Below are 17,560 nucleotides of genomic sequence, written 5' to 3' on the forward strand. Positions count from 1 at the left end.
AGTATTTAATATATAACGATTGCAAGAGATAAATCTATCGTTTTGAAAAGGATTTGTTTATGTATGATTATAAAGTAAATTTTTTCTTGTAAATTTCATCTCGTTTGTAAGTACATATTTATATTTAATTAGCAGAAGTATCGCAAAGGACAAAGAGAAAGAGGGAGAGAGAGAGAGAGAGAGAGAGAGAGAGAGAGAGAGAGAGAGAGAGAAAGACGATCGATCAGGTTAACCGTGCAATAAGCCGCCATAAATCGTATTTAATGTGATACAAGAGTAAAGGGTTTAAATTAATATTCATACGCTTTTGAAAGCTCTACCGCCGATTCGTTTATGCGAATTCCATCTACACGTGAGTGCGTATTTGTTGCTACGACGACAAACATGATTGCAAAGAGGGGACGTTGGTGTTAACATACTTAATAGTCCGTTTATACCCGCGTGCGATTTCTCTCAGCCTTAATGGATGTTAAATCATTGTTTAGAATCGCTTTACCGCTAAAATCACGAGCGTAAGCACGGAAATCGAGAAACTATTCTCTCGCGATATTCCTCTTCTCTCGCTCTCTCTCTCTCTCTCTCTTTCTCTCTCTCTCTCTCACTCTTTTTCTTACTCGAGTCGGTCCATATTGGCCGACATTAAAGCATCGCCGTTAATATAAAATACGCTGAAATATAGAGGAGGGGCATAAGTTGGTATTTAATGCTTTATTCTCGACTATAGCGATAATAGTTATGGCATCAGTGGTAGTATCGATGAACGGTAGTAGTATGTAGTTGGTCACGAATTTAATATTACATGATTACTCTCTTATCAACGCATATCATCATCATCATCATCATCATCATTATCATCATCATCATCGGTATTATTATTATTATTATTTTTATTTTTATTATTTCTTCATACATTTTTCATTCCTCATTTCTAACATTTCTTATTATAACATTTTTCGTTGTCTAGTTTTTTCTTTTTTTTTCGAGAAACGTTTCGAATCGGTTTTTTTGAAAGTATTTGTTATTCCGTTCTCGTTGAAAAGATGTAAAAATTCTCTTTACACGATCGAGAGGTTTTGTAATCTATGCTACCTCGAGAACGATGATCAAACATTGGTCGACACCAAGTGTCAATCTGTTATCGTAAATCCTTTTGGTAAATATTGGAAACACGTATTCACCTAGGTTTCGCCATTCCTTTCTCTCTTTTCTTTTTTCTTTTTCTTTTTGTTTCTTTTTTCTTTTTTACTTTTTTATTCTTCCCGAATTTATTCGAATCGAAATCGTACAAAAACGATGCACTAATTAATGTATCGACAAGTATATACCTTCCCGTGTATTTTTAAATAGAATTATTTACTTCTGCTTACTATTGTCTGTAATAGTTCATTTCAATTAATTCGACTATCTTCAATCTAAATGTTCAAAAGAAATTAACTTTTACCTTCTCTCAAGCTTTTCTGTTATTAATGGGAAATTTTTTTACATAGAAAAATTGTTCTCTTCTCTCTCTCTCTCTCTTTCTCTCTATTTATTTCTCTCTATCTTTCTCTACCTCTTTTTCGTTGAGAGATCATCCCCACATAGGAAAAATACGTGCGAAACGAGTGGAGCATTACATTTCGGTTTGGTGATTTTGTACAGTCGAAACATCGAGCAGTCTTTATATCAACCGAACGTTATATTTTTCTTTTCACGTTACAGCCTCCATTGTTTAGGATTATTTGGCGCGAAAATGACAGCAGTATTCTCCGTCTGCTCGTGTACCGTTACGCCAAAAGAAAGAAAGAGAGAGAGAGAGAGAGAGAGAGAGAGCAGAGAGTAGTTAGCATGGTTGCTCGAACGGAATCGAACGGAAGTACAAAGCGAATCGTATCTTTGAGCCTTCGTTTTGTTTCATCCGAACTGCATCGGAGATGCCGCGTCGAGTTCTCCTACGTCGTTCCTTGCTTTTCGTGTTGCTTCATCATCTCGTCGGTGGAATCTCTCAATGTCTTTCGAACGACACGTGTACGAGGGGTAAAAGGGCAGAGGATGATGAGAACACGAGGTATCTGATATTTCCACAGGGAAGTAACGTTCAGGTGAGATGCCAACCAGATTGAATTTATTGCCTCGAACATGGCTCGTTGTTTCGTCGATAACTCGTAACGTAACGAACTAAAAAATCGACCGAGATTTATAACTGATATTATCGCTTTTTTTTTCTTCGTTTCTTTTTTCCTTTTTTTTTCTTTTTTTTCGTCTATTTTTTTGTTGACGATAAAAGATTCGAAAACACGTATGTGTTGTGTCTGGATTGGAGTAAAAGGGAGTAGGATAAAAAAGAAGATTTGAACTCGTCCATCGACGAGTTAATCGGCAACAAAAAAGAAATAAAAAAAGGAAAAGAAAAAAAAAAGAGAAACTGCAAATAAAACACAGAGAGGATTCACATGAAAAAGGATTCGAACGTATTTTATCGAATTCTCTACGTTAACGACCTTTAAAAAAAAAAAATCTATAATACCGTTTGTTCGTTAAAGGAAAGTAGTAAAAAGCAGGGCTGATAGAGAAACTTTTTCACAAGTTCACCTATCACGGGGAACTTTGATAATAGGACATTTTCGAAAGTTGCTTTTGATTAACTAATTTTGCCGTGGCGAATACGGATAACTAATCGTTACGATGGACGAAGTTAAGCTTGGCCGGTTATTAAACGATAAAAATTAACAACTTTTTTGCTTATTATCGTTCTTTTACGTCACTGTCGACACTAGTCGGTCTTACATACTATATCTCACGGTTTATGATAGAAAAGAAAAATCTACGATAAACTACTTTTAATCTTCCTTCATTACCAACATTTTCATTTTATACACGTAATCCTCGCGCAAGATCAGTATCGGTCCATATCGAAAAACAAAAGCAAAAATCTTGGATTTTTAATTAATTTTTTTATATATTAATTTTCGTAAATTATTAAAACCCGTTATAGTCGTATTTTGTTTCATTTCCATATTATTATTCTATCTCTTTTATGTAGAAAATAATTATTTTTCTGGAAAAATAATTGCTCGTTAAACACGAGAAAAACTTTCTAACAGATTTAACATTTGATTTATTACATTGATTATGATTATGATAATTTTTGATCATTATTTATATATTTACGTAGGTTCAATAGATTATTCCTAAAGTCAATGATCGTATATGTAAACGTCTAAAGTTGCATCAACGTAAGTATAGACTTTTTGACTTTGAAAACATAGCGATCAACCAGCTGGATCGGGAAAACGACGATAAAATGGGAATCATTACTTGCCGGTCGAATTTCGAAAGAAAACGTACGCTTACATAAAGAATAAATCGCTCTCGTTCGTGGAATCGATTCAAAAAGAGAAAGAAAAAAGAAAAAAGAGAGAGAGAGAGCCAGAGACACGTAGATAGATAAATAGATAGATAGAGAAAAAGAGAGAAAGAGAGAGAGAGAAAAGGCGAAAAAGAAAGAGAGAGAGAGAAAGAGAGAGAGAGAGAGAGAGAGAGAGAGAGAGAGAGAGAAAACCGTCGAATGGGGAAAAGACTTTCCCCTCGGAGCTATCTCGTTTCAATATTTCAAGCGATTCGGTGATCGAGTAAACTTCGCGCGTAAGACAAGCAATCGATTCGAACGTCGGTAAATAACTTCGTGGCTCGGGCTACAATATAGGTAAGATTGTTTTTTGAAAACAATGCAATCGGGATGGATACCTCTCTCTCTCTCTCTCTCTCTCTCTCTGTCTCTCTCTCTCTCTCTCTCTCTGTCTCTCTCTCTCTCTCTCTTTCTCTCTCTTGCAAAATGGGAAACATTTTACTTGGAAATAAAACCTACCTTAACAAAGAAAAACGAGAGATAGAAATCTAATTTCGTTAGATATTTACATAGAAAAACTTTGTTTGTAATAACTCCATCTAGCTAATCGATTTAGTACATGTTCTTTTTTGTTTTTTCTTTCCGATATCTCACATCCACATACATATACACAGTTGGTATACTGCATGACCATCAGCACGTACTCGAAGCCTCAAGGAATGTTTACCGTTGGCGTTACGGCCGGACTGGCATGGGAGCTTCCTCATAGAAATACCGTATTGTACAGGAAGCCTGCTGAGGTTTATCATCGTCGAAGCAGAAGGGAGTTGTACCGCAAAGTGGAACTAATGCTGAAAACGTGAGTGACATGCACAGGGCGAGGGAAAGAGGAAAGGCGACAGAGAGAGAGAGAGAGAGAGAGAGAGAGAGAGAGAGAGAGAGAGGAAGGGACAGAAATAGGGGGGAGGGTGAATGCAACGATGCGCGTGTCTACTCGATACCTGCGTGTCATTGGCACTGTCCACATTATTGGATAATTTATTGGAAGCTATGTCTCTCTCTCCCTCTCTTTTTTAATTATACCATTTTTTGTTTTTTTTTTCCTTTCTAAATATCTTTTCGTCATGGAAAACAAATTACATATATCGAATATTGAACCCCGTTTAAAATCGATATTATACTTATTACAAATTCTGACAACTGTCGAAGATAATATATGTTAGGGGTTGGTTAATCCGATTTTATAAAAAGTTACTCGACATATTTCTTTTGGTATTACCTATTTTCTAGTTACTTGAAAGAGAGAAGAAGAAAGCGAAAAAGAAAGAGAAAGAGAGAGAGAGAAAAGAAAGATCATACATAATTATTTTTATTCATACTTCGAGAAGGAAGTTCTGTCATAACGCCTCGACGCTTTCCGTTTATTTGCATTGCATGTTCTACATAGATATACACAAATGTGTATATATGTTGTGTATCCGTGTAATTTAACGAAAAAAGCCACGATAAAAAGTGGCTTGCCTTTCCGTAATACGCCTAGCATACGAATACTCGTATGCATGGAAAATAACGACAAGGTAGCTGTAATTACCGCGTAATACATATTACGAGGTGCAAACGTTTCGTGGAATTACATTTGTAAATCCGTTGGATTAGACAGCACCTAGGATATGTGGAACTTCGCGAATTAAACGAAAAATGAATGTGAAGTTTTCTTTTTTACGAAAAATCGATCAATTATTTTTATAAGCCATTTAAAAATACAAAAAAAAAACAAGAAATAAGATGAAAGAAACGAGTCATGGAATTGACTTTCTTTTTCTTTTTTTTCTTTCTTTTTTTTTGTAAAAATTGTTCCTTCTTATCGTTATCGTACAATTGATTTTATTTAATTAAACTAGAATTTCCTCGTATTGAAATAATTGTCGGTCTCTTTCCTTCTTAATTTCTATCTCTCTCTTTTTTTTTTATTTTTCGATAATTTCGAATGGCGAAAAGCAGAGAAAGCAATGAACGACAAAAAAGAAAATAATCTCCACGTTATCGATGCTAAAGGCATCCGAGTATCCGAGGCCTTTTAATGAGAGACTCAGCGACGAAGTCGAAATCTTGAGACGAAGTCGTTTGAAAAAAAAAAATATAAAAAATAAAAAAGCGCAAAAGAAAAACTAACAACAGGTCGCACCGCTCGTTTCAAAGCAGCCGTACGATAACGAGTGTCGAACGCGTGAATCTTTTTCCTTTCCTTCATCTCTTACACTCGCGTTCAGTGTAATAGAAGTCGTGAGAAGCTAAAAAGAAGAAAAAAAAGAGAAAAGAAAAAAAAAATACAACGACAACAAAAACAACAAGGCGAAGACGTGTGCTACGACCATATTATTTTTTCTCTCTTATGGAGACACGAAAAAAGCAATGTTTTTTTCATACGCGAGATATATTTTGCCTTTTTCTTCTCTCTTTCGTTTTTTTCATCTTTCGTCAGTTCAACGCGTCACGATTGCGACGCTACGAACCTTCGGAAGGTTTCGTATTCTTCTTCTTCTTCTTCTTCTTCTTCTTCTTCTTCTTCTTCTTCCTTTTCCTCTTCCTTTTCATCGTAGGATAACGAGCGTCGAACACGTGAATTACTTTCCTTTCCTATTCTTACTATTCGCGAGTAATATAAATCGTAAAAAAAGGAAGAAACAGAGAAAAAACAACAAGGTGGCGACAGTACAACAATTCACTCACCTTTTTCTTTTCTGGTGTCACGAAAAAAGAACAAAATCATGTTTGGCATATGCGATACTTACCCTTTTCTCTTCCCTTTTTTCTCCTTCAATTCCTTTTTTTCGTCACTTCAATGTTACGATTTGCCAAACTTTAAAAGGTGTCTTTTTCTTCTTCTTCTTCTTCTCTCTCTTCTTATTCTTCCTCAGCTTTTTTTCTTCTTCCTTTTCTTAGCTTTCATGGCGAGAAGAAAATGACGAGAGGTGAGTCGAAAAGCGAAAGGTCGACTGCTCGAGGCCATTGTGCCATTCCAGCTCGAACAACGATGCTTCGGTAAGAGCGAACTGTTAGGGACCTGCTTGCATAAGAGAGAGAGAGAGAGAAAGAGAGAGAGAGAGAGAAAGAGAGAGAGAGAGAGAGAGAGAAAGAGAGTAAGAGAAGAGGATAGAAAGCTCACGAGAGCGATTTTGGCGCTCTTGACGAAAATTTTAGCTTTCTCTCTCTCTTTCTGTATGTGTGTGTGTGTGTGAATTTGAACATGTATATATGTATGGGTATGTATGTATGTGTATGTATGTGTGTATATATATATATATATATATATATATATATATATATATATATATATATATATATATATATATTAGAACGAGTTATCGAAGGTATAGGAAAAAGAGAGTAGAGGACCAAAAGGGTTATAGGGGATTATTATTAGGTGAAAGGGGAGAGCAGTAAGATGGGAAGAAAAGAACCCTCGACAATAGCTAAGAGAAGGTATTATTCGGATGCTCGTACCGATCAATTAATGCGCTCGAGTGCCCTTTATAAAGAAGCATTTGCTAAAGGTAAGAATTGGTACGTATATGGGATTAAGAGGTCGCAAAACGATCGTTCATTCTCTCTCTCTCTCTCTCTCTCTCTCTCTTTCTCTGTTCCTCTCTTTCCCCCTCTCTTCCTTTTTTTTTATTACTTTAAACCTGGTACGCTTCTCCATGTTATGAAACAAAACATCTTTCTTTTGAAAGAAAAAATAAAATAATACAATATTATAAGAATAAATAAAGGACAGAGAGAAATAAGTAAATAAGTATTTATATAAATCATTGTTATACAGGATGTCTGTTTATATTGTTTATTGAAGAAAAATTTGTGTATATTGATTATGATCATTTTCTATTAAAGAACATTCGATTCTACCTCTTTCTCATTTTTTTTCAAGGATATTATTTCATAAGAAAATCATGCATATAGTAAAATCAACATCCTGTATTTTTAAAGATGTTGATATAATACATATCTTTTGTTTTTGATCTCCTTTCTGATAATTCAACTGTTATTAGAAGAAATCAATTTGATGGCTATTCTTAATATTGTTTATTAAAATCAGTTTTACTTTCAGTTTTATAATAATATATATCCAGATAGATGATACAATACTATATTATGTACGATACTAACAGTCGGCTATTGCTTTGGGGATCGTTGGAATTCTGAGTTGTTCGAATAGCACGCTGCAAGGCCCTTTAGAAAGCTGAGGGAATATTCTGTAGCAGTGACACTACCATGAGAGAGAAAGAGAGAGAGAGAGAGAGAGAGAGAGAGAGAGAGTCTTGATATCAACGTTCTAGCCGGCATTATCGCCAAGTTAATGAATAGACCGTAGACTCTTGGCGAAACTGACGGCCGATAACGAGGATGATAGTTACAAACGACACCGTCGTATCCTCTCTCTCTCCTCTCTCTCTTTCTTTCTCTCTTTCTCTCTTTCTCTCTTTCTCTCTTTCTCTCTCTGTCTCTGCCTCTGTCTCTCTCTTTCATACACAAACACATTCTGTATGTGTACGTGCACCATTTAACGTGCATCGCAAGTCACGTCGTGTGACTCCTTCTCTCCTTTCCTTCCTTCCTTCCTTCCTTCCTTCCTTCCTTCCTTCCTTCCTTTCAGGGTTAACGAGAAGCGAGTTCCCTTCGTCCTTAATATCTGCAGGAATATAAGCAATCTTATTTGATTTTCTTCTTTCCACTTACGTGAGACGGCGACAACATCGAAGTTTATCGAAATACTTGTTTGCTTTAAAATCTAAATTTTATGAAGATAAATAGTAAGTTCGATGGCATCCTTTTTTGTTAATAAACATATAAAATAACTTTATTTGTACATATGTAGATGACGTTTTCATGAATAATATTTATTTGTTTGTTTTTAGTCAGGGTAAAGATGGCAAAGCTTGCGTTCTCAAAGCTATTTGCAAGGCTTCTAAAAGGGATAGAGATATAGTTGGCAAGGGTACCTTCCTTGAAGAAATTCTACATACAATTTTCACGTGAGTATTTGCAATTAAACGAATGAAAATGTTTTTACTTATCTATCTGTACAATTGTTAATAATATTTTATAAGTATCTGATCGACGTCGGAATGATTGAAACATTATCGTAGATCGTTTTTTTTTTTTACAATTTGCAGGTGATACTATACAACCGTAAAAAGATAATTCTGTTTATCTTAACGTATGTACTTTAATTATGTACATTGAATCTTTGCTAAAGTCAATGTAACGCATTAAAACATACCAATTGAAACTTTTAATGACATTTTATCTAATAAAATGGAAGCAAGATATTTACAAATAAAAAAAAAATCGTACATTGTATCAAAAATATGCGAGCAACGTGACACTTATGTATATATGCGCATATATTCATTTAAATATCTATCCTATACATATATTTCAAGAATATAGATTACAAATTATCTTTTCTGAAAGATTTCAAAGGACGCGTATAGTGATGAATAGGATATAGATAAACGTTAACCACAGCAAAAAGGCTATTAAAAAGCTCGAGGGCATAGAAACTTTAAGAAAATCTTCGACTTAAAAGAGAAAGGGTTAAAAGGCTAAAGTAGAGGTTATCTTCACTATTTTATTTTAACAAAATGTTAATATTATTCATAAGATCGAGAAAATGACGTAGCGCTTTTAACGTTCCTATCACTTTTCTCCTTTCTTTCTTCTTTGACAAGCATCAACTGAAAAGTTTTCGTCTTCGAAACGTTGTCCCGCCATTTTCACAAGGGCCAAAGAATTTCCTTTGGTAACTTTCGACGTTGCTTTGAAAGCCAAGTTCTTCCATGCTGATCTTCAAAGAAAAAGAGAAAGAAAGAAAGAAAGAGAAATTAAATTCTACGAAGAAGTATCCGTAAGTGTTCGAAGCCGGAAGTTTTGTGTAAAAGTTGATTTCCAAAAAGTTTACAAGGACAGAAGGTTCGATCATTCGAATACAATTCTGATCTATTCGATGTTACGTTTAAGAATAAATACTCGTTCTATCAAATATTGTTCAAGTAACTTCACAAGGACCATTTTTACATCCAATAGAGTTTACTTTGCTCTTACATTTGAAATTCTAGGAATTTGTTTTTTATTTTACTGAAAAGTTAAACTGGGATAGGCTTAACATCTTAGCACTTTCATATACATAGGTAGTTATTCTCGTTTATTGGGAGAGATTCCAGAATCGATTAACGAGGAGATTGCTCGACTCGTTTTCAATAGAAACCCCCTTATCGAAGTTTGTAGTATAATTCCCGTACCAAAGTAATTCGTTCCTTTAAACGATGAATCTCAAGTGTTAAACACGCTGAACCAATTTCGATCCTGACAAGCACTCGTGTGCTTCCTTATACAAAGTAGACAAGAATCTTGGCTTGTATTTACGTTGCCTTTACGTTCTACTTCGTTCTGGATTTCCCAGAAGATGAAACGTTCCTACGTAGTCGTTTTACGTAGTCAATTTATTTTTCGTGTTTCGAGCTTCATATACATATGTATTCATGAAAAGTTTATTTATTGCAGGAATATTTGGTTACAAAAATAATTTATTATTCCTCATAATTCTTTTTTCTTCTTTTCTTTTGGTGAAATTTATTCTCATTATTTTCTTTAATATCTTTCGAATTTTTGTTGTAATATAATAACATAAAAGAGAGGGAGAGAGAAAGAGAGAGAGAGAGAGAGAGAGAGAGAGAGAGAGAGGGAGAGAGAAAGAGAGAGAGAGAGAGAGAGGGAGAAAAAGAGATAATGATTATCATTCTTTTTTATTACAAAAAAATTATTATTTTTGAATATATAAATGATAATAAAATAATAACTGTTTATTTTTCACAAGATTGTTTAATAATATACGTTTAGCATCATTTAATGAAAAATATGTATGTGTATGTAAACAAGTAGTGTAAAAGATATGTATTATATATGTATGAAAAATATGTAAATAAGTATGGTATTCATGTCCAAGGGAAATATGATCTCAAGAGAGTTACTATAATTTAAATATTGATTATAAATTATATTACATATCATGCATTTGTATAACAGAATGTATCTTCGTTATAGCTTCCTGAGCAACCAATACCGATCGATATCTTTGAATTCTTACAAGTTAGATGAGCAAACGATCCTTCTATTAACCCTAAACTCGAACTTTTCGTAATCTATTATAGTTTATAGGACAGTGTTGAAGTTTAGAACGGTCGAGACTGGTATCGTCCAATGGGATAGGTCATTAACAAGAAAACCGTATCGAATGATACATAAGAAAATCAATTGCTGGTCAACTGATTATTAAGCTTTTAGTTCTAACGATTTGAAATTTCTATTTTAATTATATGATATAATTCGATATACAATTACATTAGTTAATTACATAATCTTATTCATTAAATATTTTCATTAATTAATTGTGATGTTGATAACGTTTATTATAACATTTAATAATGTTTATTATTATGTAACATTAATAACGTTTATACGATAAAAATGATAAATTATTTAAATTATAGATTACCCGATGGTTTTTACGAGCTTGATCCAATGACAGAATACGAAGAGGCCTATTGGAAGAAAGAAAACTGTGACGAATACATAGCAAAATGTCCAGACGTTTTTTGAAACAACAAGAATGAGTCTTCTTTCTTGAGTTACTCACATACCGATAAGTTTTTCTTCCACACAATCGTCTTTACGAGCATTCAGGCATCGACTATATCAGGCTCTGTAAGGAGCTTGGAAACCGCTTTAGTTAATGCTGCGTTTCTGCGGCCAGGTACATACCACATCTTCCGTCCTACTTCATCAAAACTTGGCAGCTCATTAACGAAATTAATGTAATAAATCTAGATCAATTAAATTATTCGTTATTTTATTAATTATTTTAACTTAACGAATATTTATACATCATTTAATACGTTATTTAATACAATTTCAAGAAATCGAAGAAGAATAGTAATATTTCATTTATTTATTCTTATATTTTTTTTATACTTATAATACGGGTATATAGTATTAGGAATAGTAGACACAGAACTTCTAGTACATCCACTCCTATGTACTCGTTGAACCGTATAATAAACATTCATGCTGTCAGAGCTTAATGCACTTTTTATTGCATATCGTCTGAGTGCTCGAGTATCTTCACGTTATGTGTATACTCTCTCCCAAAGATACATATGTACGCTCTATTTCTTATGATATTTTACCAATACGTTTATCGTAAGTTCACATTATAACATCGCTCTCAAAAAATGTTCTGATAATATGACGTATAAAATCTAATAATTATTGTACTTAACTAAGTCACTGTACATATATGTATGTACAAACTATATAGATTACTTCGTGTTATAACGTATGGTATTCTTCTTCAATGATTCATAATTTCGATCAAATTAAACGACAATACAATTATTGTTATTAAACTTCAAGATAATTGCTTGATTTATTTCAATTAAGTACATATAGACATAAAGAAAAGTATATAATTTCCAATTACGATGTTATGAACGGATAGGTTGATTCCCGTAAATAACATATTGTCTTGGAATAATTAAATGTAAATAATGTCCCCTCTATGTATTGATTTATTGCACATTTTGCATTCTTACGAACACAGTAGTTATGATGCGTTTATCAAGAATCTTTAAAAGAAAGAATAAAAAGGATTTGAAAAAAAATACATTCGAAGATGGAAAGGGTGTGGTTTAAAAAGTGAGGATACATCTTTGAGCCAATTTTATTTAATAATGATAACGTTAGAATAATGATATTGATGATAAAAATAATTATGATAATAATAATGATGATGATGATGACTCCTATACTGCTATTAATACAGATTATGACAATAATGTGAAAGGAAAAGAATAATGTGAATTTTACTAATTAGTATCGATACTATTAAAGTTCATAATATGAAAATACATCTGAATGATTATTACTTATTCTAAGATAACAAAAAATACATCGAGACAGTTTTTGTGTCTTAAAAAAGGCGAAGTAAGAGAACAGCATGATTGGGAATTGACGAACAGTTGCGTTAATGACGTGCGATAGAAACTCTCTCTCTTTCTCTCTCTCCTTCTCTCTCTCCTTCTCTCTCTTATAGAGGATGGTTTCTACCTAGAGGAATAGTATTACGGCAACATGTCTACGTCGATGTTCGCATGTTCCTGGTTACACGCTATGCGTACGTAAATGCCTATATGTACACGTAAGTATGGGTGTGTAGAGGAGTGCATCCAGTGAAAATACACATGCATGATGACAAACCCCGGAAGACCATACATCGGGAGAAGATATAGGGTATATTATTCCGCTGGTATGAACTATTATTGTAATACTATTTCGTTGAAATAACATACGGTGTTTCCTCGATATAAATTTTCCTTATGTTTGAGAAATATCTACTTGGTAAACTCATATAGTTCATTTTTATTGGGAACAAAATTGAACGAACAACAATTAGATAATTTTTTTCTTTTTTTTATTCTTTAAATTCTTTACCATTCTTTTGCTTTTTGAATTAATTTTATTAACTTTATATATGTCATCCTCTTTTTTGTATGATACATGATGATTTCTTGATAAAACTAGATTTCTTTGTAAACGTTGAATAAATTGTTCGTTCTCTTGGCAGTATTCAAGAGAATAGGTTCTGGCAGGCTTGTCACGTCTACTCGACGAAGAAAAAGAAAAAGAAGAGGAGGAAGAAGAAGAAGAGTAAGAAAAGAGGAAAAAGAAAGAAGGAGAGTGGTCCAGGATAAAATTACCTTTCGGAAGAGAAGCCACGCAAATGGTTAGAATGCATCCAAGGCAGGACTTTTCGAGATTGGATAACGTGAAGTAGGTTTTGATCTTTGAATATATTTTCAGAGATTTGAAAGATTTAAATGCTATCTGTTGTTGTAAATACGAGTGGTAAAGTCAGGGCTTTCTTGTTGAGTATTATACAAAGAAAAAAAAAGAACAAGATTATTTTTACGTGCGTCTTTTTGAAAATATATGTTGCGAACTGATAAGTTGATTCTCGAAAGTAAGTTCTTTTTTGAGATTTTCATGTAAAATTATATGTGATATTTTTTTTTATATTTTTGTTTATTATACTTTTTGAATTCTAAACTTCATAGTTGATATGTATCTATCAATAGCGTTTTTTGTTAAAGGGGGTATAAGAAAAATTAAAAAAAGAAGAAATTTGGACAAAGTTGAGGTAGTAAGAGTGCATATGTGGGAAAGGAACAAAGGATGGAACTGCGAAATATATTAAAACGCAACATATATCTTCATAATTAATATTCTAAGAAAATAATCAAATGAAGTTAAATGAATGCTCGTAAATTCGATTAATTTGCTTGACGAAAAGAAACTCTTATTTATGTACTCATCCACGTAATTACGTATACAATAAAACGATGCTAAAACTAATTAGAATTGATTGCAATTAAAGCAAGCACAATTACTTTCTTCTTGAAAAGGCTTTTTATGAGTAAAAAAGACGATCGTGAAATAAAATCGCGGGGCTCGACTGCAACGTTGCCCTGTAATTTTCTGTGTATCGTTTAGCGATAATTCGAAACTCAAAGTAGACTGTTTTACGAGCTCCCACGCGCATGTCTGGTATAAATGTTGCGAAGGAGAGGAAACCGAACGTCCGTTTACCTTATTACAAAGACTATTTCGTGCCTATGAACCTAATAATACTTAACGATTTACTTTTACAACAAGGTCGACCTAACGGCTTTTTATTTTATTAATCATCTATTTTCCGACATAATTTATATCGTAACGAAACATTTTTATAAAAAATATTTTCTGAATGAAATATGTAAAACGTATCGTTATAATGTACAAATATCATCGAGACAGTCGTCAAGTTTCGATCGAAAAAAAGAAAAAAGAAATATTAAAGAAAAAAGAAAAGAAAAAACAATAGAATCGAAAGACAAAGAAAAGAAAGAAATAACGAGCAATCATGGTGTGTTTGAAAAGTCGGGGACACATCGTAGTTTATTTTTTCTCATTTTTCAAGACTTTCTCGCCTTGGGCAAGTCGAAGAAGAGTCGAGAATGTAACCGAAGTGATCGTTCTAGCAGTCCGGAACGATAACTCGTACATCAAACACACGTGGCGCGTCTCCATGTGATGCGAATGACAACGCGAGTAAAGCACCGTTTCGACTTCTTCAAGTCTTTGAATCTTACATGGTGACTGGTTCGTGGCTTTAACCACAAAAGATGTTGTCTTAGACACGTTGAAAAAAGAAACTGTTTCTCATTTTATCTTGGAAAAGAGAATATATCGGAAAAAGAAAAAGAGAAAATAAATAAAGCAGTCAAGTAAGAAAATGCTCTGCTCGAAATAAAATAATAAAAAGAAGAGTTCGTGGTGAAAAAGAAAAAAGAAAAAAGAAGAAAGGAAAGAAGAAAGAAATCGTTCGACCGAGAAATGAAGGCACCATGGCTCTTTTTGATACTGATGGAGTTACCGGACGTTGTCCTTGGGGTATCTCTGTGTCACCGTAATGACAGTGACTTTGGTGTCAGGGGTCAAAGTTCAGGAGAGATCTTTGTTAGAAGAAGACGATCCCTTGTCTTTCCAAAGGGTAGCGCTATAGTGGTGAGTTCCTACGAGATTTATCGGTTCAAAGTTGGAACACTAAAGCTGAGTCAATGTGTAGACCTTAATTAGATAGGTTGAGAGGTTAACGGCGAGTTCGCATAGCAGAATGAAACATCTGACTTTTCTTAAACGAATTTAGTCCAATTTATTTGGAGTATTTTTTGTTTTGGTTTTTTCATTCACAGACGACCTTGGCCATGTTGAAAGCTATTATGGTTAAAGAACCACCAAATTGGAACATGATATATGAATTCGATGTAATATGGCCAATACCGAGTCAGGAAAATTTTCGAAAGAATTTATACAGAAAGCCATGGATTATAAAGCGACGTCACAGACGAGAGATTTACAGTAATTTCGAAATGGCATTAAACAGGTATATACGAGAAAGACCTTTATAACGTATTATCTTCATTTACTGCGGCTTTAATTTAATCTCCTCGGAACGTTTGAAACTCATAAAAAATCAACGATGAAAGCGTTCGCATATGAAAAGGGGAATAACTCTTTTCAGCCAAAATCTCCCTGGCCGTCAATGCGTTCTTAGAGCTATTTGCGAGGCTGCCTCGATTCTGAATCAACCGGGCTTGTCGTTGGTGGAAAAAGCGTTGAAAATAATCCTTAGGTACGCTTTTTAAATGGCTTTGTTTCTTTTATTTTCGGTTCTTTTTAATGAAAATCTCATTACAGCAATTCCGAGGACGTAAAAGAAACTGATTGTTATGATATGGCTTATCGAAAAGATACGAATTGTCACATCGAGTATCCTTGCCCACTTTCTTTTATAGAATTACTCTTATACAGCTTGTACTCTTGAAATTCGATATAAAAAGGAAAATGCTCTTTTTAATTATACCTAATTTATCCTTTATTCTCAAAACGATTTATCTTCAAATCTGGAAAATATTACGAATTAAATAGCATTTCTGGTTGAAGCATTAAAAACGAAACTCTTCCAAGATGCTTCGCCATAAGTAAGTACCTACAGTACATCTCTTGCTGTTACGACGTTTTGCTTCGTGAATTCTACTTGGAAAAACCGTGATCTAAAACATGAAGAACGGTGAACTTGCAACCGTTAACTTCTTATATGTCATCTTGGAGTGCAGATATACAGATATAATTATCAAGAGGATGACGAAAGTTTGACGCTATCACTAACACAATTCTTTCTTAAGATAACATTAGCAGTTAATATTTACCAATCATTGTAAAAAATATTACATAAATATCGCATTCGTTAAAATGTTACATATTTGTAATATATTGTTAATTATTTAATATATGATAATTGTATATAAATTAATATTGTATTAAAAAAATAAATAAATAAACAAATGAATTTTTCATACATTAAGGAAAATTCTAGTCAATTAAAACATTTCGAAAGATTCGCATATTTTCTATTTCTCTTTTTATCGTCTTGCCAATGTTCATTTATTTATTACAGATTAAACGTATGTATATATATATTTTAACTATGACTTGTCATCTAATCGTAAATTATATATTTTTATTTAAATTATTATTGATTTGTCGTTTATTCCTCATCTCTCTCTTTCTCTCTGTCTGTCTGTCTGTCTGTCTTTTTCTCTGTCTCTTTCTCTCTCGTTTTCGGCTTTAGCTTGAAAACTTTGAAAAGCGTCAACGTGACAACCGATATTACTTTGCGCGAGAGCCCGAAGCAAAAGAAAGTTTATCGATGAAGAGGTTGCCTCGCTGCTTTCGGAGTCGGTGGAATGCAAAAGGCGATTGTTACGGACGATCGAGCCGTTCCGAAGCTTATAATCGCGGGCCAAAGTCCGTGCCATTGTTCTTCTTTATATTCTTCCAGTCTTCTTAGATACTTTCACGTGGCAAAGAGTTTTTAGATTCATTGTCTTTTCTTTTCAGTATTTATCTTTCCTCGTTCGTCACTCCAAAACTTTATTCTAGAACGTTTGCAGTTACATTTGAATTATGACAGATACGTTTTAAAAAATTAACCAATGAGATATGGTTGTTCGATACACATTCTGTTACTATGATACGTAACATACAATCGATTTACCTTAATCGACAATCGATGTTTACAATTAATAAGTATAATAACGAAAAATCAATAATTTTATGAGAGTAGTATAAATGAACAGTTCTACTGAACAATTCTAATTAATCGTTCGATAATTTCGCTTATTATTAAATCTTTTTATTTTCTCGGAATCGAAATGATTCAGTATGTTTTTAGTTAATGTTTTTTCCTTCCCTCGTTTTTTTTTATATATACATATATACTATTTTACAATTTACTACGTTTAAATATACAAAGTTATCGTTTAAATTTGCATTGTTGATGTATCCCTTAATCTTTCTATTAAATCTTAAGAATATTTTTATCGGAAAATAATTGACAAGCATTGAACCAGGTTCAATTATGTATCTATGAGTACGCATAAGTTTTCGAATTTTCGTGTGGCTAAATACGTAACACCTAGCGTAAATCTGTAGACATGAATACTACACGTGTACGCCGATAAACTTTAATCGTATTAACATCGTCGAGGTGATTAACGCCCGGAAGGCTACCGG

At 33.3% G+C, this 17,560-nt stretch overlaps 2 protein-coding genes across 2 annotated transcripts; both read left to right on the forward strand.

The window, feature by feature from the left end:
• Positions 1-1,913: 1,913 nt before the first annotated feature.
• On the forward strand, positions 1,914-10,987 carry LOC127068202 (uncharacterized). The gene is made up of 4 exons (XM_051004018.1): positions 1,914-2,081; positions 4,003-4,187; positions 8,245-8,361; positions 10,879-10,987. Exons 1-4 carry the CDS (start codon positions 1,914-1,916, stop codon positions 10,985-10,987), a joined length of 579 nt encoding a protein of 192 aa, XP_050859975.1.
• Positions 10,988-14,818: 3,831 nt separating this feature from the next.
• LOC127068203 (uncharacterized) lies at positions 14,819-15,809 on the forward strand. The gene is made up of 4 exons (XM_051004019.1): positions 14,819-14,989; positions 15,178-15,368; positions 15,507-15,617; positions 15,683-15,809. The coding sequence occupies exons 1-4, from the start codon at positions 14,819-14,821 to the stop codon at positions 15,807-15,809; spliced, it is 600 nt and encodes a 199-aa protein (XP_050859976.1).
• Positions 15,810-17,560: the final 1,751 nt, after the last annotated feature.

The sequence above is a fragment of the Vespula vulgaris genome, chromosome 12 (assembly GCF_905475345.1).
Source record: "Vespula vulgaris chromosome 12, iyVesVulg1.1, whole genome shotgun sequence".
In the NCBI taxonomy this organism is placed as follows: Eukaryota; Metazoa; Arthropoda; class Insecta; order Hymenoptera; family Vespidae; genus Vespula; species Vespula vulgaris.